Below are 26,264 nucleotides of genomic sequence, written 5' to 3' on the forward strand. Positions count from 1 at the left end.
TATAGCCTAGTGCCATGACTCCATTTTGTTGTGGGACGTTCTCAAACGAACTCTGAAAAAAGAACTGCCGATAAGCCCTTTCGGTAGTCATTTTTTGCCATGCGCAGACGCAGAGGGAGTGCCGGCTGACATGATAATGCTTTCGCGTATGAACAGCGTGTGGAAAACGAGCATGGATGTCAGAAATGCCCGCGTAGATGCAAGGTCTGCAAGGCAGCACCTAATTGAATGTCTCACGTACACGCGGGATGCCCTAAAGCACAGATTGAACCGCCGGAGTGGGTTCAGGAGGTTGAAGTTTTGGTGTCTGTGGTGGCCTCTTTGAAGGCCTTTTAAATTAGTACAGTCTAGACAAATTATGTAATAATATTGTGTAGTACCAAGTTATCTGCTCTGCATTTGTACGGGTGTGTGTATTGTTGCGAGGAAGGTAATAAAGAAAACAAAAAGGTTGTATAGTCTAGTGGTTGTGATTCTCGCCTTGGGACCGCGGGTATCAGCACGAAAGTTAATTTGTTTTTATTTCTTGGTAGTTTCTTGATACAAACCACATTTTACGGCTGGCTTGAACAGCTTCGCTGTTAAAAAACGTGTAATGCAGTCGTTTCCGAGAAAAAAACGTTTCTTCTTTCCAATGCATTTAGATAGCGGGCGTTGAGCTAAAGCTTCTTCTTACAAACACTGATTTTTTTAACTTTAAAGCCAGGCACGCAAATTTTTTTCTGCTTCTACTGAATTTATCTCTCTCTAAGTTTTCTACTCACTCAAAATACCGAGTGAAGCAGATGTTCATTGTGACGGCCCTGTACAACTTTTACTCTGTTAGCAAATATATTTTTACAAAGGAAAAGTGCCTTATGTGAAGCAGGTTTTTTAAGTATGCCTTTTTGCTGTAGAAATATAGTGTTGTGCAATTGACGTGTGAGCCAAATTTTGTGCACCAACAGCCACTTTGGGACGTACACACATGTTGCTGGTATACAGTCTGTAGAAACATATGTGATTGCAGTTACAGTATTTATTGCTTTCTGTGGATTTGGAGATGTGATGCTACATCAAACGCCACCGGTCTGCTGACTCCATCGGCCTTGTCACTTGTTTCTGTCTCTGCAGATGACGTATAATGTGATGACTGCATATATTAGTATGTGCAGTCAACAAGGCATATACTATTCCTCATGCGACAGACAGGAACAAGCGGCGAGGCCGATGGAGCCACCAGATGGGTTGCCTTTGATTTTGCGTGACATCTGCAAATTCTAGTAAAGGATAAATACAGTGATCGCAGTTATATATGTCTCTACATGCTCTTATACCGACAACATGTGTGTAGGGCCCACAGTGGCTGCAAGAGCACAAAATTTGGCTCAAATGTGCTTTTAGATGTCGAAATGTTATAGTTAGCGAAGTGGTTAATTATACTCAACCGGCGTCGAGAAATTTATTAGTCACCATATGGGGAGGTCCGTGGGAGGAACTTTTTCTTGGAAAGTGAATGTTGCCAGAACACTGCTAGGACGTTTTTAGGTTCAGTCGGCATCTCATAGGCAGATCAGCGATGTCACATCGGAACATACGTGAGACATTCCCAGGAGAGGAGTGGTTTGTTAGGAGGACATGCACGTAAGGTTTGTACGACATTTATAAAGGTCACATAAGTATTTGCAAACGTAATTTCTGTAATACTGATGCAATTTCTGATGTTCATGGGCTATCAGCAGGAAGCACATGACGTTTCATGTACCCGACTACGGCGGTGTCATCGATGCAGCCTATTCCATTTATTTATTTATTTTTATTTTAAGCGAGGAATAACTCGCTAATATAATGTATTTCTCTCTTTCCATGAAACACTGCTCAGTGGAACATCAAGGACATAATTTATTGAAATATGAGAATCGGACTGTGGGTTTCATTGAGTGCATTCCTTTCGTTTTCATTTCTGGTAGCGATAACGGGGTGCACTAATACTCGCGGACGCGCTAGATTCCAAGCGAATACGCACTACCACTTTCCCACGCAGGAGTTTTCCACTTGACAAAAAAAACTGAAAGTGCATTGTTAAAGGGCGCCTATCGCTTCGTCCAAGGTTATCGGCAAAGAGTGCACACTGCCGTAAAACTACTAGAGATCACTGCTGTTTTAGGGGCGAAGCTCCTTAGGGTGTGGGTCTGTCCCTCCTCTGTAGTATGTAGTAGTAGTAGGTAGCGACGTCTACTTTTATGGAAAAAAAAATTCCGAAAGTTGTGTCCGTAGCGCGGAATCGAACCAGGGACCCCTCGCTTCCGAACGCGCGGCGCTAACCACTACGCCACGAAGCGCACATGGATGCACGCACCACGATGACAATAAATACCCAACATTAACGAAAAACTGCGCGTTTCTAACGAGTTTGTGCTAGCGCGTTACGGCCCGTGTAAGAAGCTGGTGTAAGACGCTGTGGCGTCTCCGCCTTACCCCGTATTCATAAACGCTCCTCGACTTGAACTTGACTTGCCAACGCCTTGGGCAGCGCGTTCGAAACGCGTTGAAGGCGGTGGCAAGTCAAGTTCAAGTCGAGGAGCGTTTATGAATACGGGGGTTATACACTCTTAGCAGTCATGTGATGGCATCGGTAAACGCGGTGCACGTTCCGGCATGTGTAAACGGCTGCGTAAGACGCTGTGGCCTCTCCCCCTTACTAGAGAGTACTGCACGTTTCTAACGCGTTTGTGCTAGCGTCCCCTTAAGCGGGAGATGGTGCAATTATAATGAAGGGCGCTGTTATAAAATAGGAATGACGTCACATATGGCACGTGTCATTGGTGGAAGTCAATCGTTCTATTTAGTGCGGCGAGACTGGGCGAATTACACGGAAGATTCACGGTTTACCGATGATTCTCTCCGGAGCTTCGCCCACTCATCATCATTCACCCCGTTGTAGTAAGAAAGTAGTATTGCAACTTGGAAGAAGCCAAAGGAAGCCACGACAAAGAAGAGAATGCGCGAGCTCGTGACGAACGTGTATGGGAGCTCGGGCCTTCGGAACGAAAACGGCTGAGCTAGCGCTGCCAGGCTAGCCAGGGCATGTAAGGGTTCGACCTGAGGCACAACACGGACCGAGCCGGTGCTACCAGACCAGCCTGGACGAGACTGGCGTGTCCCACGGTGAACCTGTGTTCCGGCCAGAGCTAAGATGCAGACCAGGCTGAATGGGTCGGTGCTGTTCCTGCGGTGAACGAGCGTTCGAGCCCAGTGCGCTACCAGATGGCCTTGGTCGGGAGTGCGAAGTTGGGCGAGCCACGTGAGAGGGTCCGGCACAACCGCCTGCTGGGGTCGTGGCCACGGTGCCGCGTTGCTGACCGCGTGGGCCTGCCGTGCTGTCGCGAGCAGTTCACCTTCTCGTGCGCTGGCCGCCTGTACGAGTTCTTCGTACAAACAACGCTGCGTCTGCAAGCGCCGACGCCCCCACCATCGTCATCAGTATTGTGAGTGACCATCTTACGAAATGGCCGAAGGACACGCACTGTGATAGCTCGCGTGAGTGGTGGACTGCGTGGACACTATATAGACATTGTACAGTATCTTGTAGCTCTTCCTAAGTGTAATTGTTTTCGTCTGTCGTTGATAAATGTTTGTCCTGTCTATGACTTTGCTTCCTGTATCTGAGTCCCTGGGCCCACGAACCACCACACCCGTGGATATGCGGTGTTTTTCAAGTGGTCGTTCCTTTTCTTCGGAGCGTCAATGTATCACGCTGCTTGCCGCAATCTATTCGAACCTGCGGCTTCTGTTATCTGAGGCCACAGTGGGCCTGTGGGAAAGTGGTTCGAGAGCGAGAGGGAAGAACACCGGTTGATAATATCGCGGAAGTGCTTGCAGATGGCACAGCCTAGCTGTGGCTCTATTCTGGACGCCACTTTCTTCGAGGTGTGATGTGGGCGCGACGCGCGTAAACTGGAGCTGATGGCCGCGATTTGCTTTGGTAACGTGACCAAAACTTGACGATTCACCTAAGAAATTGAAATGGAGGCAATGAATCTAACGCGCTTGATAAAGCAAAACAGTTCTCGTCCTCAGTAAAAAGAAAGGAGTTAGCTCAAAGCGCGCGATTTTCGTGGAAAAAGCCTCTCGCTTCCGTCGTTTACTGCGTACGAGCCATCACCTTCACTACAGGATGCGTGTCGACACGGAGCCACCGTGTACCGGTGCCAACGCACTTGCTTCTACGTTGAGGCAACATACACGACCAACCAGAGTTCGCGTGACCAACGGCACACGTTGCAGGCCGCGTTATGGAATGTGGAATGCAAGTTAATCAGCCCGACTCGGTTGGCTGACAAGTTGTCGAATATCACCGATAGCGTTGCGCGCGCCACAAGCAACCGCTTGCTTGAAGCAAACGCCGGCGCTGCCGTCTCTCGTTCACTTCGCTGCTTACTCGCACCACCTGAGGAAACTTCAAGGCACCCCCTTGCGTACATTTCTTTCTATAAATTCAAAAGTCGTTCTTGTCATAACCCCTGATCATCTCAAAAGTCACAATACGAACGCAGCAGTAAAAAGTGCTAAAATCGTAGGTTTGTAATATTCAACCAATAATATTTCAAATACACAAATGTCTAAAAAAATAGTGGCCCAAAACACAAATGCCAACACCACCGGAGACCGATGCAAATACTATGAGTACGCGTTATGAGCAAAAGCTTTTCATGGCCCCAAATAACGGGGGAAATGCGGCGATGCGCATGATGTTCGGCCGCCATTGCATATGGCGGCTCCATAATTCGCGCGGCTCTTCGCACCACAAATTATGCCGGAAAATATCCGCACTGCCGGCCCAGCCCAACGTCACGCAACGTCAAAGACGCGTTTACGAAACGGTCCTTCGACGATCCTCAAGGGATATTCCTTCAGCTAATCAGCAAGCCGACATGGCGGCTATCTTGGACCACCACCACAAATTTGCGTGATTGCACCTGCATTGCACGGGCTTCGGCACGCTACCATTCGCTTTCTTTCTTTAAGAGCTAACATCGCTTTATAGCTGCTAAGTACAAGAAAAATATTTTATTCGAAATAGACTGCAGCTTCATGTCACGTTTCCTCATCTTGCTGAAAATGCAAATTTGAGTTTTGTAAAGCCTCCGCTTCCTCCGCTTCAACTGCCAGCCAGAGAGTCAACATGGCGGGTGATGGTGGCCGTGCAGCTCCCATGTGTATTTCAGCTATATAAACACCTGTTTATTATAGCTGAAATGTTCAGGTACCACCAACAAGAAAATGGGGCAGAGAGACTCCAGACGGGTGCTCACAGAGTTTCGTTTCGACGCACGTTAAATACAACGGTGCTCACTCTTACCACACTGCAGTAGGCAGTATACGCCAGCGTGAACGGCGCGAAAGTGTGTTGTACATTTAGGACCCGAAAAATGCAGTGAACTCAGGCCGTGGATGTATCACCGTGCAAGGTGCCTCGAGAGTTCTGCCGACGATCTCACATGAAGGACATATCCGCAAAAAAGTTTAAATCGCCCATCAGCTACAAATTTCTTTGACACAACGATTATTTCTGTATATATCATGTCCCACACAACTTATGCCAAAATTTCATAATATGCAAGTGCCACGTAGCAAGACAGAAAGAACAACGGTAACCTTTTTTGCCCTCGTTTGGAGGAAACAAGACTATCTTTTTGTATTTCGTCCTATTACATAATCAGTTATTACGAATAATTTAGCTTCTCAACCAGTATGTTCAGAGTAAAAGTGGCAATCAAAAAAATTGTGGGACATGCTGAAAAATTCCCGATCTAGCTTCATGTTGATCGATGCAGGCTACATAAAGGTTTTTTTAAAGCCTCAAACAAGGCGTGCGATATACGAAAAAGTATCGCATGAATAGTCACGCGGCTCTTTTTTCTCAATCCCAGGCTTTCGTTGCTTTCGCTATATTCTTTAATAATAACTATTATGTATTTAGGCGAAATAAAAAATACCCTGACTTGCTCCAAGTGACGGCAAACATCATTGTTTTGGTTCTGTCCAGCTGCATGGCACTTGCATATTTTTTGGCACAAGTTACGTGGCAAACGTAGTATATGGCTACCGCAGTGGGCAATATTCCATGTGTCTACGTGTTGTGACCATGTGTCCGCGCATTGCCCGCTCCTAGGAACAGGCGGAAACCCATGAACTTCTTTCTGCAGCGGCTGCCAGGCGACACAAGTTTATGCTTGCTGAAAGAGACAGTGGCCCACAGCTATTTGCTCTTACTCAGTGTATTGAAATATCCACATGCGAAAGGATACCGTCAAATGTGGCTCTTTTGGGACATTACTGGAGCGTAAGACAACGAAGACCGCAACTTTATGTGGGATATTCTGGAAGGGGAAGGCTTAGGCAACTACTGTATACAGCTTTTGAGGGAGGTTTACCTAGAAAATAGCGTTTACGTTCAATGGGAAGGGATGAGGAGCGAGGAGTAAGTTGATATCACCAAGGGACAGAAACAGGTAGGGATGTCCTTTATCCCGGCTGCTGTTTATGATGTGCACAGTAATGGATGGAAAGGGCGTTAGAAGGAATCAATATCGGATCGAATCTCTCACAGCAGGCAGGCACAATATTGGAGCAGCAGCTTCCAGATTTGTTTTGTGCCTTGCTTGCTAGCAAACAAAGTGATATGCAGCGTCTGGCTAATATCTGTGGAGAATGGAGAATGGAGGGTTAAAATTTAGCGTTATAGAATCCGGTTTTATGGTATTGAATGAAAACAGTGAACCGACAGTGTCAATACAGGCTCAGGAAATACCTCGGGTAAAATAATACATATACCTTGGTGTATGGAAAACTCGGAGGCAATAGATGTATGAAAAAAAATGAAGAACCAATAATAACAAAGGGGAAGAGAAATACGGCCATAATGAAACGCAGAGCGCCATGGAAATGCAATAGATACGAGGGGCTCCGAGGTATGTGGGAAGGTGTGATGGTTCCAGGACTTACATATTTGAAAATGCGTTTGTTTGATTGAAGTCAGGGCTACAATCGGGACTCGATGGAAACCAAAGGTCAATGGGACGCCTCGCATTTCGTGCTCACGGGAAGACCACACATGAAGCTGTGCAGGGTGATATGGGCTGGACAACGAATAAAGTAAGGGAAGCTCTGAGTAAAATTGATTTTGAATAAACACTGAGGAATATGGAAGAAAGTAAATGGGTTGCAAGAGGTGTTCAGGTATCTTTACAGGAAAAACATTACCTGAACGTGGTGGAAAAAAAACAATGAAGATTACCAGTAAGTATGCGACCAGCATAGTAAGCAACATGTCTACAATGAACGTCAAACGCAAAGTCAGAAAGGCTGAGACAATCTTATTGCTGGCGGCAATGGCAAAGAAACCTACTATTAGTAACTACTTAAGAGGGAAAAAACGATATCGGGAAAGAAACAGTTAATGATAACTCAAAGGGAAGCTTCCTTACTTTTCAAAGCCATATCAGGATGACGTAGAACGCGTAGTTATAATGCGAGGTTCGCCAAGGAAGAAGAAGCATGTCCTTGCTGCGATAAAGCTAGGGAAAAGATGGAACATGATTTATTAGAATGTGAAGATATTGTTACGTTGCGGAAGTCACCTATACAGATATATTTACTATAAATATAAGACAGGCAACGATACACAAACAAGGTAGTTGGTGAGACCGATACTACTTATACACGTCAAATCGTCTTCTTCGGAGGGGCGCTACTCTAGGTTGCGCCGTAACATAAGCCCCGCCTGAAAAGACGCCGTCTCGGCGCTAACTATAAGGTAGGTGAAGTCGCGGCAATGTAAGGTTTCAGGCGGGACACATGCACAACGTCAGTGGGAACACGTGAGTCTAGTGGAGTGATCTTGTAGTTCGCATCGCCAAGCTGGCGCAATATCTTGTACGACCCTGTGTAGCGCGGCAGCAGCAAGCCGACGCGGCGACAAGGTGTCCATAGGGGCACAACGGAGTCAGGAGAAATCGCACGTCCCTAAGTCGGCTGTCGGACCGAATCTTCTGTGCGCTCTGAGACTCAGTGAGCCGAGAGCCGGCAACCAGCCGTACCATGTGAGCCCGGCCGAAAACGTTCTGAGCATATTCAGTGGGAGTATTCATCGGGGAAGGAAGCAGTGTGTCAAAGGGCAAAGTGGGGTGGCGGTCGAACAGAAGGTAAAAGGGTGAAATGCCAAAGGTCTCGTAACGGGACGAATTATCGGCGAAGGTCACGAAGGCTAACGTGCTGTCCCAATCACTGTGATGGTCAGAAAGGTAGATAGACAGCATTACGGTCAACGTGCGATTAAGCCGCTCATTGAGTCCGCTTGTCTGAAGGTGGTAGGCGGTGGAAAGCTTGTGCTCGGCAGAGCAAGAGTGAAGTAGGTCTTCAACAACGCGGGATAAGGACCGGCCGTGATCAGAGATGAGCTGTCGCGGTGCACCGTGATGGACGATGACGTCATCTAGAACTAAATCCGCCACCTCAGTTGCACAGCGTGTGAGCGAAATTGCGTAATCGCGTACAGGGTCACGTAATCAGTCGCGGCAATGACCCACAAATTGCCAGATTTCACCATCGGAAAAGAGCCGAGGAGATCGAGACTGACGCGAAAGAATTGAGGGCACATCGATGGGGTGAAGGCGTCCAGCGTCCAGTTTCCAGCACAGCAGGTTTCTTGCGGCGCTGACAGAGCACACAGGTTGCAACGTAGCGATGCACAGAGTGTTACAGGCCTGGCCAGTAGAAGCGGCGCCGTACGCGGTAATAGGTACGCAAAACGCCGAAGTGGCCTGCAGTACGGGCGTCATGCTACTGTTTAAAAACAGAAGTCCAGAGATGGCGTGGTACAACGAGTAAAAATTCTGCTCCTTCAGGTCGTAAGCTGCGACGGTAGAGAACGCCATCCCGGAGCACTAACATGCGCAGCGTGGGCTCCGAATGTCGAGAATTGAGACGATCGATGAAAACACGCAAGTAGTAATCACGCCGTTATTAAGTTGGAATGTCACGTAGATCAGAAATGGCCAGTACGCAAGCGTCGCTGTTATGCGCATCATATACAAGGTGGTCGACAGGATGACAGGAGAGGCAGTCGGTGTCCTTGTGCAAGTGGCCTGACTTGTATAAAACAGCAAATTAATATTCTTAGAGCCTTAGAGCCCATCTACCCAATCGTCTAGTGGGGCCTTTAGGTGATGCGAGCGCCAGCACAAGACGTGGTGATCAGTTACCACAGAAAATGTGCGGCCGTAGAAGTAGGGGCGGAATATGGCTACTGGCCAAACTAATGCCTAGCACTCCCATTCAATAATTGAAAAATTTCTCTCGGAGGTGACAGGAGGCGGCTGGCGAATGTAATTACGCTGTAGTGGCCGCGAGAGGGCCACAACGTGCAGGCAAGGGCGAGCAGCGAGCGCAGCTCCGAAACCTTTCTAACCACCATACCGGTTGCACCCCGCGCCCCCGTGTCCTCCACTCTCCATCAATGTGCCGAATGGAAAGAGCCAGCAGCCCCAAGGGCGGCTGAAGCAAAATAAAAATAAAACCAGTTGACAGTTGGGATTCACGCCATCGAGACGTCTCTCTCTCTCCTCCGCGCGTACTCGCGTCCCAACAGTGGTGACCCGGACGAGGCTTAACGACAACCACATATCGACGCCATGGAGACTACAGCCGATGCACCAGCCATCTTCGCCGTCGACGTTAAGCTACCGCCATTTTGGACAGCCGACCCAGAACTCTGGTTCCTGCAAGTGGAATCGCAATTCGCCGCCCGACGCATTACTGCCGACCAGACAAAGTACCACCACGTGGTCGGCGGCCTTCCACCTACAACAGCGAGCGAAGTACGAGATCTACTGGTCGCTCCACCTGCAGTGAACGCGTACACAGCGCTCAAGCAACTGCTCATCAGCTGCCTCACGCCATCAGAGCCTCAGCGATTGAAACAGCTGCTACACGGCGCTGAGCTCGGCGACCGGACCCCCAGCCAATTGTTGCGCCACATGCAACAGCTGCTCGGCACGACGACCACCTACGTGGACAGCAGGCTGCTTCGGGAGCTCTTCCTGCGACGGCTCCCCACAAACGTGCGGATGGTCCCCGCCTCGGCTGCCGACAAACAGCTTTCTCAGCTCGCCGAACTAGCCGACTTAGTAACGGCAGTGACTTCGCCATCCATCGCGGCGGGGCAAACAGACATGGAAAGTCGCACATCTACCAACGAGCTGCAGGACATAAGGGAGCAGATCTCTCACCTCGCCGACACCGTAGCAGCCATACGGGATGGCAGCGCGCGCGCGGAGCACCAGCGTGCCGCAGCGCAACCTCAGCAACTACGACAGAGAATCTCTTGATACAACAGGAAGCACGGCAACGCCGCCCGCAAATGTATTCCACCCTGCGATTACGCGGGAAACGGCCGCAGCCGGCACTGAGGGCGACCAGTGTTCCGGATACCTCAGAGCGTCGTCCTTCAGTGTTTTTTCTCACCGACTGTGACAGTGGCCTGCGATTCCTCATGGACACCGGGGCTGAGGTGAGCGTGGTGCCGGTTTTGTCAACAGAGCGCCGTGTCCCCAGTGCGTCTCCCCTTCAGGCGGTCAAGAATACCACCATTGCCACTTACGCATATCACTCCCAGCCACTGGGTTTAGGTTTGAAGAAAACATTCCGATGGATTTTCATTGTGGCAGAGGTGAAATTCGCTATCCTGGGTGCAGACTTCCTTCGGCACTTTGGTATTCTCGTCGCTGTGAGCAACAGACTACTCCACGATCCCGTGTCGCAAGCGACTGTGCAGGGCAACCCCTCAAAACACCCTCCGTTGAGTCCTACGCTGCTCGGGCTGGCCGGCGCTGAACATTTTGCTCGCATCCTGCACGAACTTCCTGAACTGACGAGGCAGCCGCCAGCCGGCTCTGCGGGGAAGCACGCGGTATGCGACTACATCTCAACCAGCGGCCCACCCATGCACGCGCGGCCTCGCCGTCTGTGCCCGGAGAAGTTGAAATTCGCCCGGCAGGAATTCGACCACATGCTGGAACTGGGCATCATCAGGCCCTCGTCGAGCCCCTGGGCATCTCCACTTCACATGGTCCCTAAGGCGACACCGGAAGACTGGCGCCCATGTGGAGACTACCAGGCACTAAACCAGGTTACGACACCAGACAGATACCCGCTACCGCATATCCATGACATCACGACGAGCCTGCACGGTGCTACCATCTTCTCAAAGATAGACCTAGTGCGGGCATACCATCAAATTCCCTTTGCTCCGGAGGATGTCCCGAAGACAGCCATCGCGACGCCCTTCGGACAATTCGAGTTTCTTCGGATGCCGTTCGGCCTCGGAAACATGGGTCAGACCTTCCAGAGATTCGTGGACGGCGCCTTCCGCGGCCTCCATTTCTGCCACGCTTACCTTGATGACTTGTTAGTTGCAAGTGGCACACCAGAAGAGCATATAAAACACCTGCGCATTGTTTTGCAGCGCTTAGTCGAGCACGGTGTAGTCGTGAACATGGCGAAATGCGAGCTTGGTGTACCTGAGCTGTCTTTCCTGGGACACGTAATTTCTAGCTCAGGAGTGCGGCCTCATCCCAGCTAGGTTGAAGCGGTGCAAGGATTCCCGCAGTCAAATACAAAGCGCCAGCTGCGAGAATTTCTGGGTTTCGTGAATTTATACCGCCGTTTCATCCCGCACTCTGCCCAAATCCTCCGACCGATTCACAACCTGCTGGCCACTTCGCGAAACTGCTCGGACACCCTTTCCTGGTATGACGAGCCAAGCGAATCCTTCCGCAAGATCAAGGACGCCCTGGCAAATGCCGCACTCCTTGCATACCTTAGGCCCGGCATTCCGCAGTGTGTGATGGCCGATGCCTCCGACACAGTCGTCGGTGCTGTCTTACAGCAGCTCGTCGATGGAATCTGGCGCCCGACATCGTTTTTCTCGAGGAAGCTAACCCCGCCTGAGCACTGCTACAGTACTTTCGGGAGAGAACCGCTGGCCATGTACGCGCCATCCGATATTTTCGCCACTTCCTGGAAGGCGTAGAATTCTTCGCCCTTACTGACGACAAGCCGTTTAACTACGCCCTGCGTTCGCTAAGCTCCGACGGTGGCGCGCACACAGCGCGGGAATTGCGCCACATGTCATATATATCTGAATTCACGACAAACATCCGCCACATCAAGGGGGGCGACAACGAGGTGGCAGATTCCCTTTCCCGGAACCCTATAAATGCCATTGTATCCACACAGCAGGTTGATCTCTCCACTTTGGCAGCAGCTCAACGTGAAGACGACGAGCTAAAGAGCCTGTTGACCGCAACCACTGCCCTGAAGCTGCAGTGGCTGCCAATTCCCGGATCCCAAGACAGAATTTTCTGTGACATAAGCATCGGCAATGCTCGCCCGTTTTTGCCCTCCAACCTCCATCGCCACGTGTTTCAATCGCTGCACAGACTCTCTCATCCATGGATTAGAGCCACACAAAGATTGGCGATGGCAAAGTTTGTCTGGCCATGCATTAATCGTGACGTCCGGCGCTGGGCACGTGAATGTGTAGCCTGCCAGCGTTACAAGATACACCGACACACCTTGACCGCACTAGGAGCACTCCCAACCCCGGACGCCCGATTTGATCATGTTCCCCTGGACATTGTTGGCCCACTGCCACCCTGCCACGGACAGACTTATCTGCTGACATGCGTGGACCCGTTGGGCGGAGGCCATCCCTATCGTGTACATCACCGCTGAAACGGTTGCTAATGCCTTCCTATACCATTGGGTTGCCCGCTTCGGGGTGCCTTCCACGATCACAACGGAACGGGGCCGGCAGTTCGAATCCACCCTCTTCACTAGCATCACTCAGCTCACCGGTGCCACTCGCATACGTACAACGGCGTACCATCCCATTAGTAATGGCATGGTGGAACGCTTTCACCGTCAGCTTAAGGCAGCGCTCCCAGCAACCGAAGAACACAGCTGGGTGGAGGCGCTCTCACTCGTCCTTTTGGGCATACGGTCCACTCTAAAAGCAGACATTGGCTGCAGCGCCGCTGAGCTGGTCTATGGCACGACACTCAGGCTGCCAGGGGAGTTCTTTGTGCACGGCTCAGACGAGACACCTACGGCTTACAGTGGTTACGCACTTCGTCTACGCGATATGATGAGCAAACTTCGTGCTGAGCCCCCGCGGTATCCAGGGACGCGGTCTGTACATGTCAACCCGCGGCTCACATCGTGCCCATACGTGTTTGTGCGAGATGACGCTGTTCGGCAGCCTCTTCAACCACCATATGATGGACCATTTAAGGTCCTCCACCGTGGGGACAAGCATGTCACCATCGATAAATGCGGCCGCCAAGAGTTTTTGTCGATTTACCGTGTCAAGCGAGCACACATGGACAGTGACGCCTCTGCGGTGTCTCCGCCAAGAGAGCCCCCCCCCCCCCCCCGCCTTCGCCAGGGCCCCCAGCTGCAGCGCAAGCTCCAGAGGTGCTCACGCGACGTACGCAAAGTGGACGGTGCTTCAGAGCCCCTACTCGCCTGGATTTTTGATCACTCCGTTCAGCAACTCACTAAGGGGGGAGTGCTGTAGTGGCCGTGAGAGGGCCACAACGTGCAGGCAAGGGCGAGCAGCGAGCGCAGCTCCGAAACCTTTCTAACCACCATACCGGTTGCACCCCGCGCCCCCGTGTCCTCCACTCTCCACCAATGGTGACGACTGGAAAGGGCTAGCAGCCCTAAGGGCGGCTGAAGCAAAAGAAAAATAAAACCAGTTGACAGTTGGGATTCACGCCGTCGAGACGTCTCTCTCTCTCTCTCTCCTCCGCGCGTACTCGCGTCCCAACAACGCGCTCTGCGTTACGCTGCCATTGAACGAGTGCAGCCCCAATTCCATGGCCACTCGATTCGTGTGATGTTCAGTGGCGGGAGATGGATCATAATGAGCCCGCAAGGGGGGAGCCGTTAGCAAGCGTACGAAGGCGGAGAAGGCTGTGGTTTGAGCGAGGCACATGTGAAAGTAACGCCCTCCTTACGTAAGTCGCTTAGTGGGCGGGCAGCTTAGGCGAAATTCTTGACGAAACGACGGAAATACGAGCACAGTGCGACAAACATTCTTACATCTCTGGTGGAAGACAGAACAGGAAAGTTCTGGACAGCGCGAATCTCCTCAGGGTCGCGTTGAACGTCAGCGGCGCTGACGAGATGGCCACGAAAGGTAACTTGATGACGTCCAAAGTGGCACTTGGGCGAGTTCAACTGCAGGCCGGCGCGTCGGAAACCAGCAAGAATGGCCGACAGACGTGTGAGAGGACTCACGAAACTTGGTGAATGGACTATCACATCCTCTAGATAACACTGGTGCGCGAGTCTGGCAAAGTGGACCATTTATAGCCGCGAAGTAAGGAGTCCGTTATTCTTTCGAAGGTGGCCGGTGCACTAAAAAGGCAAAACGGCATAACTTTGAATTGGTAGAGGCCGTCAGTGGTGTTAGCAAGGCAGTTTTCTCACGGTCCAGGACATATAATGGGATTTGCCAAGTTGCTTGATTGAAAGTCTATGGATGAAAATACTTTGCTCCGTGCAACCAGTCCAAAGCATTATCAATACGCGGCAAGGGGTAGACATCCTTGCCCGTGAGTTTGTTAAGGTGTCTGTAATCGGCACAAACGAGCCAACTGCCGTCCTTCTTCTTAACAAGGACAACAGGGGATGCCCACGAACTGCAAGATGACTCGATAACAGCTTTAGTCAACATCTTATTGACTTCTCATTGGATCATTTGTTCAGCATGTAAAACAAGGTACGGCTTGCGGCGTATCGGATTGTCGTCTCCGGTATGAATACGATGGGTGGCCACAGATGTATGGGCTAAAGGCCGGCCATCATGGTCAAGATGTCGTGGTAAGTTTGCAAGAGACGGCGGACATCAGCAGCTTGGGCAGGGAGGTCAGGTGCGATCAGCGTGTTTGACTAGTGGAGTAGAGCAGCCATGGGGCAGTTCAAGCTGAAAGACACTAGGCGCGCAGTCAAAGAGGGCTGAAAGGGGCGATAAAAAGTCTAAGCCGTGTATAACGTCGTAAGTTCATTGTTTCAAAACCGCAAAGAATGCAGTGGTTAGGCGCCCCGCGATGCCACTGCGAGTAGTGTACATACCAAGCACGGTAGGCGTTCCGCCGTCGGCGACGCGGAGGGTGCGTGATGCAGCGGGTGTGATAACTATGTTCAGGCATCGGCGCAAGTATAGGCACTCATCGCGAACATGTGCGCGCCAGTGTCAATAAGTGCTGGGACACTGACGCCATCGACTACAATGTCCACAAAGTTCTGTTTGGTCGGAAAAGGGATCAGAGGGTTTTGTGGTCGAGTCGTCATGCAGCGTCACGTGACGTCTTGGAGCTGCATCGCTTAGTTTTCCGGAGACAGGCATCGGGGCTGCATCTGGGACGGTGCGCAACGAGCCTACGGCGATAGGGACGATGGTCGACGAGCCAGTGGCTAACGGGACTTGGGACGTCGAAATGGCGACGAGGAACTTTTCCAAGGGGCAGGAGCGTCATTGTCTGGCTGTTGCGGTTCAAATGGAGGCTGGTAACGACGCTGACTCTGTTCGGGCCGATAATAACTGGTGAATGGCGGTCACACAGGGGAAGATACAGGATGGTTGTTACAATGGCGAGCGACGTGACCGATTCGCCGGCAGGCAATACAGATTGGCTGGCCGTCTGCGGTTCGCCACTCGGCTGTATTTCGGTAGCGTGCAGGATACCGCTGACCAGTCGATGGGCCAGGAACATCAGACAGCTGTCAAGCGGCAACGCCACATACACAATGAACTCCCAGATTTGCGAGCATTGGACCATTGCCTGCACTTTTGCCACACTATTACCTGGTGCTGTATGCGAATTGTGCGCTTCACTGGGCATGAAAGAGAGCCTACGGGAGCCATAGCTTCAAGTTCTCGCCGCACTATCCGCGTCGAGTCATCTGATAATGATGTACGCTGCATTTCTAGCCTGTCGTCAGAAGAGGACGTCGCAGCTGTGTTCGGCAGACGTGCGAACGGCGTGCCAATGCGGTGGCACATGAGCAGGTTGAACTAACCATCAGCGATCCCCTTCAGTACATGGCCAACCTTGTCTGACTCAGGCATATCGCTGTTGGCCTTATGGTACAGAACCAGCAAGCCCTGGATGTAAGAGAGGTACGATTCTGTGGCCTTTTGAAGGCGGGTCGCTACTTCTTTCTTAGTAGTGCTCTTCCGACCGACGGGACAGCCGAACAATTCCCTCAGCTTCTGTTTGTACATGTCTCAGTTGTTAAGCTCATCCTCGTGGTTGGCATACCAAACCTTCGCCGTGCGCTCTAGGTAGAAGACCAAGTTCGCCAACATAATCATGGGATCAAAGTGGTTGTGGGCACTTACACGCTGATACGTGGCGATCCAGTCTTGTACGTCAAGGTGCCACAGAACGTTTCTGGATCCCGCGGCTAAGCCAGGACAACCGTCGGGGTTGTAGGCGTTGATGCGGGCCGCACCACTTCGGATCTTGTTTTGTCCATCATGCTGTCCTGTCCGAGGTGACGACCGCTGCGGAGTTCCGTTGATGTCTTTCGTGGGTACCCAGCACCTCTCACCAATTTGTTACGTTGCGGAAGTCACATATACAGGTGTATTTACAATATATACAAGAAAGGCAATGATACATAATTAAGATGGCTGACGAGACCAATTCTACCTCTACACGTGAAATCGTCTTCGGACTGGCGCTACTCTTGGTTGCGCCGTAGCAATATGTACCGAGCTGTTGGTTTAGGCTCTTCTGGCCGCCTTGAAGCCCTTGGGTTCAGGGATAGCTGGGGGAAATTAAACATGTCCGCGATAGAGATTAGTAAGAGGCGATTGGAGGTTCGGTGGCACCAAAGTAGGGAAGCTACAAACAATGGAGGCGTACAAAAACAAAGTTCCCAGCAATCGTTCGGAAAATTTGATGACGGGGATTCCTTGTCTCTTTGTTTTTTTTTTCAAAAAATAGGTAAGAGATAATGAAATAAGAACAAGAGCCTGATGGTGCTACCCACCACCCCGCTTCAAAGGGGACGCTCATATATCATCAATCCATCCATCCTTGCGCCGTTGCGGGAGCAGCTTGCATCTGCATAAACGAATTAACTTTGCATTTTTCCTTTAAAGGCAATTAACTGCGTCAAGCGGTAGAATGGGCGACATCGACTCCAAAATGCATTTTTCTGTGAAATGTGAGCAACAAAAGGGCAGCGGTAAGAGCAAGTTCTTTTTTTAAACATTGTAAGCGAGGTCTGCACGTCCCTGTATGCTATCAGCACCGAGGATGATGACTTATTGGCATCCCCTTAGAAACGCAGCAGTGAACAATAGTCATCAAGCCGGCTTGACGTAATCAGGTATGCTATAAATGCTTATCGTTTTAGCATTTTTTATATATGTATCTACGGGTTCCACTGGCTGCATTCCTTTGCATTCCATTACGATGTGCTGAGTGGTCTCTGGAATTTGGCTGCAGCATACACATACCTCATCTTGTTGCGAACATTTGCTCCTGTATGTTTTTTTTTTCTTTTTAAGCACCACCTACGCATAGCCCGCCGTCGTGGCGTAGTATCTTTGGTGTTGCGCTGCTAAGCAGAAGATCGCGGGATAAAATCCCAGCCTCATTTTTATGGGTTACAAATTCAAAATCGCCCGTATACCGTGCAGATGGGTGATCTTTGAAGAATTCCAGCTGGTCAAAATTATTTTAGCGTCCCCCACTTCGGCGGCATCATAATAATATCGCTGTTTTGGCACGTAAAATCCAGTAATGAAATGTTTTTGTGTTTCGCCCCCATCGAAATCCCGCCGCCGCTGCCGGGGTCGAATCAGCGACATAGAGCTGAGCAGCCACTGGGCTACCACATCAAGTGGCTACATGAAAGACACAATAAATATAACACATGTGACGTCCTTCTAATGCTGGTATTTAGACAACTAACACTAGAAAAAAATACAGACACCTATTGGAGAGTGCCGTGATGCCCAAGCCCACAAGTGGGAGCAAACACACGAAAATGAAGCCCGAGTGTAGCCGATGAAAAACGCGAGTCTCCCAGCTCACGTCACCAGAGCGCCATTTCAGAGACGCTATCGGTCGCACACGAGGCTAGTATGTTTACCTATGCCGTATATGCAAGGTATCCTACTCAACCGCTAATGTTACTCAAGCAAGAGCCAGAACTGTCCCTTGCGCCATACAAGCGCCGTCAGTAAACTAAATTGTTCCTCAGAATGTTTTATCATTGTGGTCCACAACCGAATCACACTAAACATTTCACTCACAGTGCATGTATTTTATCTTAAATGTTTTCAGAGTGTTGAAAAGCGCAAAACAATTATAGTGATCACAACCTGAAAGTCATGTAATTTCCCTGGTGCCACTCATTACGCAGCTTTACACAACGTTATGGCGCACCCGCGTATAGTCACTCCCAGAAGTGCAACGCTAAACTTTGCTGTCACTAATTCGGCCTTCGGGCGATACGCCCAACTATTTAAGTCAACGTTTAAGTCAACTCTGCGGTAAAAGAATATTGGCAAATAGTGTTATTTTTGTATCGCTATAAATAATAGGCGAATTTTCTCGTAATAACATAACCATTACTGGCAGCATGCACGGCCTAATGTAGTGCATCCCTCTTTCAACTATTCTGAAAGGATAAGCGGTTGGCGAATGCTCATTGTCGTGAATTCTGTTGGCTTGTACTGTAATCGCGAAAATGCCTGTTTAAGCAATCAATTGACGTTTGTACCTGATTACCATAGCTCCACTTCTTTGGTTTCAAGCCTGACAGCACGGGCCTTCTTTTGTGATCAGGTGATTGCAAAGGATATCATGATACCGTATAAGTGTACCTTCCGAATATTGCATTCGAGTTTGCAAGACAGTCAAATTTCGACACCAGGTGATTTGGCGCAGTGAGTTTACACTACATCTCAGCTAATACTACCTGCATTGTGGACAAATCCACAATAGTTCGGTACTCTGTTTCCCCCTTGAAATGCATCTACCTGCACTCCATCGAAAAACTTCGTCGAGTCCAAGTTGGTTCTTTAGGCCGAAAAATGTGTAGCAAGTATGTAGCAAAATACAGGGTGCTTCAGCAAACACTTTCGAAACGTTTTAAAGGTTGTATGTCGCAGATAGCACAATTTTAGTTCATGAGCTAGTCTACTTGAAAAGACGGACATTACTTGCACAATATATTGAAATGCGTAATTGCTAAATTGACAAAGAATCCCTAATTAGGTTCTGACTAATTACCTTATGGCCCATATTGCAATTTACAAATTCTAGCATGTGGAGTTCGCAAAGCGGATCCGCTTGGAACGAATTCTTAGGATGACACCAGTTTCGGGATATTAATTTCCTGTACTTTGCGGAGAAATGCATGGGCGTTCCATTTACTATCTTAATAAAACGTTGTTTTATGCATTGAAGCACAAAAGTAACTGGAACGTCAATGCATTTGTCCGCAAAATTTGGGAATTAATATCTCGAAATTGGTGTCATCCTGAGAATTCGACCCAAGTGCATCCGCCTTGCGAACTCCACTACTAGAATTTGTTAATTCCAATATGGGTCATAAGGTAATTAGTTAAAACGTAATTAGGGAATATTTTTTAATTAGTCAATTATGGATTTCAATTTTCTGTGCAAGGAATGTGCGCCTCTTCGAGTATGCCAATTCATGGACTAGAATTGTGTTATCTGCCAAAATTTTGAAAGTGTTCATTGAAACACCCGGTCTATACCTTGCCATTTGGGGTGCGGATAAACAGTTTGCATAAATCTTGTGTGTCTGTGGTTTTCCTTACTGTGCATCTACTACGCAGCGCAACTTGGTTTCCATTTTCAGACTTCAAATAACTAGCAGCTTTTAAAAATTTGTGAAAGCGTTCACTGAAACACCCTGCATGTTGCGCAAAAATCGTCATTTTGGTATTCGCGATGCAGTGGTTTTGAATAGCGTCACCTTATTTTAGCAGAGTGCATGCTTTATTGGTGCAGGTACATCAATGAGCACAAAATTAATGCTGCTTCCAACGGTATACGTAGAATGTCTGTTCAGAGAGTATAACATCTGAATGCCAAGTGGCTCAATGTTACGCTTGCGTTTCGTCATTATAGGATTGTATCATGTTATCATAATAAAGAAATGTTTACCCCATCAACGCATCGCACTTTGCTCGGGCCCACTTGTTTGCCATCATTCCTTCATTTTCTGTACTGGCCTCGGTGTATGAATTGTGTTTGCGTTATGCCATTTCCTTGTCGGTAGAATAGCGTTCTTATATTTAAGGATCTCGTGCCATTTGTTGGCCTTCAGGTTTAGGACAAATGAGAGTGAGCTGATACACTATAACGCCTGGCTGGGAAGGCCGTCTCATGCAATAGCAGCAAGTAGCTCACACACCTGTTCGTGGAACTCTCCATAGCTGAGCGAGACGTTCTCAGCAGGGAAGTGTACGGCTGTTCGGTGGGCCCATTTCTCGGCCGCTTCAGTAACGGCTTGTCCCAGCGTGACCTGCCGCAGCGGTGGGTTTGCGGCACCGGCGAGGTGGCTACACGCCCGAACAGCGAACCGCCGTACAAGCGCCGTCACAAGTCCCATCGCTGCACGCTCGTCGTTTCCAAGCAGCACGGCGAAATCTGAAGGCAGAACTCGCCGAGACTACGCTCTCGAGGGGCCTGCAATAGGGACCTCGATAACGACAGGCAAACGCTTTGTTGTCTGTGTCAACGCTCCGAAAGATAAGTGAGCTTGAGACAGTTCGCGTCGTGCCCTCTGAACACGAAAGAATGTGCTGACCGCCAGCCTAAAGGAACAAGTTATGCTTGCAGCTCAATTAGTTATTTAAGCATGTTAAGGTGGCGGTTCCACTCCTGCGGTACGAGTTTTCAGTACTTTGGGAGAAACGGTGGCGGCTCTTCTACTTAGGATATAAATTTGTCGCATATACCACAGAAAAGCTTAATTCTTGTAGATTCCAACTATATATAATATAAAAAATTGATTGATGTGATTTAGAAATAAAAGTTCAAGAACAAGCATGGGATACATGGTTCTCGCGAACTGTGTCTCAGTTGTGACCATATTTACAAGAAATTACCCCATTTACTGCATTGCGGCTTGCTCTGTAGCTTTAGGACATATTTATCTATTTCCTAGACGCAGCAAAATAATGTTGAATTCTTCCTTTTTGCGTAATTTTGTTTTCAAGGTTGCCAAATACCTCAACTTCTGTTGTAAATAGCCCGGCCACTACACGCTCAAGGAAGCTCAATTTTGGATGAATTAGAGTTCAAGGAATTTCCATTTAGAACGCAAAATGTCATTCATGTACCTTTATTAGTTTTAAACCTTATCTTCGTAGCTTTAGCACCTTCCCGCAAAAACGGGCAAGAGTGAGACAAGAATTCTAAATATTGCCTAATTTTGGTCGCATTATTAGGAAAACTAATAGAGGTGCATGAATGAAATTTTGCGTCCTAAATGAAACTTTCTGGAACTCTAATTCATCTAAAATTTAGCTTCCTTGAGCGTGTATATAGTTACCGGGCTGTTTACAAAAGAAGTTGCGATATTTAAAATCTTCAAGCGCAAATCCTTCAAAAAGTAAAAATTCCACATTACTTTGCTCCGTCTAGGAAATAAACAAACATGTCCTAAAGCTACACAGCAAGCTGCAATGGAGTAAATGCGGTAGTTGCTTCTAAATATGGTCACAACTGAGACACAGTTCGCAAAAACCGTGTATCTGATGCTTGTTCTTGAACATATATTTCTAAATACTAGTAATCAATTTGTTTATATTATATATAGTTGGAATTGACAGGAATTAAGCTTTTTTATGGTATATACGACAACTTTATATCCTAAGTAGAAGAGCCCCGACGCGGGCCGGGCCGGGCCCGCGTCGACAGGTGAATATAGGCAACGACGTCGACTGGTGAATATCGCTTTATCCGGCGAGAGGACGCCTTCGCTTTATCCTGCGTGAAGCAGGACGCCTTCGCACGTTCGCGGCGCACGTTGCGAACTCTGCCACTCGCATTCCTGAAGCTGAGCGCATCGCAACTCAACTGGCTGCCCAAGACACCACGGAGCCAGACCAACATTCTCGTACCTTCGCCAAAGCGACTTGGCAACAGGTCGCCGCGCGCCAAGCAAACCTGCCACACGGTCGCCGACATCGTGCGCCTTTCGCTGCAGCGGACCGTGAGTTCACGAAGCAAACATGTAACAGCTTCTGTGAAGGCACGTTACACTTTCGTGTTCTACCGATTCCTATGAAAGAGGGATCAACTTATATTTTTCCATTAACAAGTGTCTATTATTTTTGGAATCCCGTCTACTAGCATCGTGATCAGGTAGACAATTCCAATACGTAATCGAAAATAATAAGAACGATTGATTAAAAGCTTTTGTGGATCCAGGCTAGCGTTGCATATTCAGACAATTAAAAGGGGACGAGAGGGGCGGGTTGAGGACCATAAAAGTGTCCATCGTCTGCAGGTGAGAGGAGCTGTAAAGAGGATTGACTTCTGGACTTGTTGGTGCGATATGTTTGATATAATATTGTAGCGCGAATACATTCTCCACACGGACACAGGAAGGAACACACACAAGCGATGTCCAATGAGATGGGAAACCTCTTATTCAAAACCAAGGCGATTGCACTGGATTTTTTATTGCGCCTCTCCTTATCAATTTTGTCAGCCAGCCTTGGCAAAGTCCTTATAACGCGTCTTACAGGCACAAACGTTTTTAAACAGGTTAAATACGCGAATGACGTCTTGTTCTTGCAGAAGTGTAACATAGATATCTTTCAATATGAAGTCTCTAACTTACTAACATTGGTTCGAGAATGTTTGCAGCCCTCGGAACTAACACATGATGTTCTGGGCCGCGGTGGGTGTTGTGTCGGCGATAGCGCGCCTGATAAGCAGACTGTTGTTAGTGCGCATGTACGCACAAGTGCTTATAATGTCGTGCTGTGTGTGCTAACCGCCTGTTCTTGATGTGTCCATTAGCCCGTAAGCTTCGGGCAATAAACACCGTTGTTCCCATTGGAAACCTTGCCTGTTCACTCCCTGGCAGAGACACTACAATGCGTCTATGAGGTTCCTATAGACATACGTTTTCATTTTCACATAAACAGCAGGTGCTGGAGTTGTGAACTTAGGGAAAAGAAATCATTGTTGTCATTTAGCTCCTCCCACTAAAAATTAAGAGGAGCCTCGTCGGACACTGCCTTGATAATGCTATCAAAAGGTCATGTTTCCACCTAGTAGGGTCTAGCCTTGATAGCAAAAAGTCTCGCGCCACGCAAGCATGTTATCCCGACCACATTGTGGTATCGGTTGCGGAAGCACTTCTCAGGAAACGACTGTCCAGCTGTCAGACCAGAAAACAGTTGTATTCGACGGCCGAAGAAAGTTTGACACTATGCCATACTTGCACATAATATCCCGCCACATAAAAAAGATGGGTGCTCGAGAGAGAACGCCTCAGTCATACGAAAAGCACGAACACACTTATTGACATACCAATATACGCATTTTATCAACAGGAACCCAGGCTTCCCCACCTGCAAACAGTGTGGGGCCTATCCATCAAATGAACACACCTCGTGGGAGTGCGCTGCCAACTCCATCTTGAGAAAGACAGTACTCTCTAAACTGCTACACAAACAGCCTCCAGGCAGCTGGGAGGAGTGGACCACTCCCCCATGAAAGTTTGAAAAACTATGGTGGCCGCTACGTCTAGAACGTGCTCGGCCAAGAGGCGTCAGCCTACCAGGAGGCCTGGACTGGGGCTTTAGTTCTTTTGGTACTAAAAATTTTTATTTCTCTCTCGTTCTCTCTCTCTCGTGCAAACATTATTGCGTGTTTCACGGTCCCGAACAAGTTGAGCAAACTATGCAAGAGGGGCAACCCAGTTGCTGATAAAAGGGTCGGCTGTGACAAGAACCATAGAACACAGTTCGTATCCTGCAAAGAAGGCGTGGTATGCTAGATACCAATCTATACCAATATACTACGTCAGGTGGACCAGGCGATGTCTAAATGATAGTTTCTTAATGGGGTAACAGCGCACACAGACAGGGACAGAGTGAAGAAACAATTGGACACAGCGTTAGACTACAGCTAATACTTTATTTATTTATTTATTTTACAAGTACTGCCAGCCTTGTTACCAGGCTTTATGCAGGAGTGGGCATTTGGAACAAAACACAAGTATGAAATAAGATCAAACAAGATACCAGAAACTGAACAAGAATCTGGTGTAATTGAAAGGAGCAACATATATAAAGGCTTAACCAGCCAATAGGAAGGCAAACAAGGCCAAACACACAAAAAATGTAATAAACAAGAATAAAAGAGGAAAAGGCTCTCATCATGCTGCCCTTTTCCCTTTACATAGCGACATCCAGATAATCAATTTCCTTTTTTGAGAGCGACACTGAAGGCGTGCTTGTGCAATTATCTTTACCACGATGGAATTCATACACTTCTATCACTTGATGTGTCAGCTTGTCTTTCTCTTTCTGAATCACCGGAAAATCCTCATAGACCGGTTCACAAACACAGCTTCTACAGTGTAATGCCAGGTGACCCGAAATGACATTCTTTCCAACCAGATTCTTGTGTTCCCTAAGCCTGTCGTTCACGCACCTGCCCAACTGGCCGATATAGCTTTTCCCGCAGTTCAAGGGGAGAGAGTAAATTTCGCCTTCTCGCTATTAACAGAAGGGTTTATGGAGCATCCTGCTTTCTTTCTAGCATCAGGATTAACCACAGAACAAAATTTTCAAGGTTTGTTCGGGGCAAAGAAGATAACATCAACACCAGCGCGCATGCCTATTTTCTTGAGATTTTGTGCGATTCTGTGCATGTAGGGCACCACTCCAAACACATCTTTCTTTTTATTAATCAGCTGTCTGCCCTGGTCACCACGCTTTATTCTTCGAGCAAGCCTCGAGCCACTGATATAAGCAGATGAAGTGGGTAGCCAGCCGACACCACGCAAGAAATGTGAGCAAAACGAAAATTGCTCTCGGTCAAATGAAACCATGATTTGAGGAAAAAATTTCTTAACCAAGACAAGACAATTCTCCAAGACAATTGACAAGTTTTGTGTGATTGGAGGTGAATGGGAGAAGTAGTTTACTGGCCCTAGACTATCGATTTGATAAGGTCTTCTAAAATCGGTGCTCGCGTAACTGTAGATTGTAGTCCATGCAGCAAGTCACGCTGTAAAGTATGGACACATATGCTAACCGCAACAACAGCGAAAAGCTGGGTTTCAAGCTTTGCGCTTCTCATCGAAAGCAGCTTCAACTGTGACACGTCAACTCCGTTTATCTGCTCGAGCGTGTGCCGCCTAGAATCTATTGGTCAAACATAAACAACGTTTCGAATACGATTTAATGATCATGGTTCTCACGCAAACCGTTTCCCACACCCCAGCGCCTTCTCTATCCACACTTTCTGCTCTCAAAGCACCCATGCACAACTGGACGTTCTTTCGACAGTATTAGAGTGACCATACTGGAAGCTGGTTTTCGTTCTCACCACGATCGTTTAGTCCTCGAACCTTACCTGATATACATGTTCAACGCTCTTTCTTGTGGTATTGAGGAAAACACAGGAAAATTACCTTGGATCACTGATTCATATTGACCAGTTTATATATATATATTATTTTTTTTTCGCTTGTGCACGTGCTCACGGTGACCGTTTGTACGAGGTTTTTCCATATTGGCAAGTTTAAATTTAGTGCCCGGCGGCTGGCAGCTACGGCTATGGCATACGCTGCATGGTTCACACGTTGACTGATGCTACGGGCGTCACCATTGTAATTTTGAAACGATAGGAAGTTTTAGCTTTTATAATGTATAATACACCGGTCTTTGTCCACATGTGCATTGTTGAATCTGTCCATGTGTGTATTTTTAAATCGTGCTTTTTGCTGCAGTTCCGAAGACAGCGCTCGCGTTCATTTTTTACTCGTGTGAGTGAGTGAGTGAGTGAGTGAGTGAAACAACTTTATTGAGACCAGCGGATTGAGGCCTGGGCCTAGGCCGCGCCAGGGGCGGTAAAGAGTTTTACTCGTGTGCAGCTCGTACTTTTTTAGCACCACGTGATTATGTGATT

At 48.4% G+C, this 26,264-nt stretch overlaps 1 protein-coding gene across 1 annotated transcript in view; it reads right to left on the bottom strand.

Annotated features, from left to right (window-relative positions):
- The window catches only part of LOC119461822 (medium-chain acyl-CoA ligase ACSF2, mitochondrial), a 239,353-nt gene extending 218,553 nt beyond the window's left edge, over window positions 1–20,800 (bottom strand). Inside the window, exon 1 of the mRNA XM_037723194.2 lies at window positions 20,518–20,800. Within this exon, the coding sequence (XP_037579122.1) occupies window positions 20,518–20,715 (198 nt within the window). The 5' untranslated portion in view covers window positions 20,716–20,800. The remainder of the gene's footprint in view (window positions 1–20,517) is intronic.
- Between the last annotated feature and the right edge of the window lie 5,464 nt (window positions 20,801–26,264).

The sequence above is a fragment of the Dermacentor silvarum genome, chromosome 8 (genome assembly GCF_013339745.2).
Source record: "Dermacentor silvarum isolate Dsil-2018 chromosome 8, BIME_Dsil_1.4, whole genome shotgun sequence".
NCBI classification, from domain to species: domain Eukaryota; kingdom Metazoa; phylum Arthropoda; class Arachnida; order Ixodida; family Ixodidae; genus Dermacentor; species Dermacentor silvarum.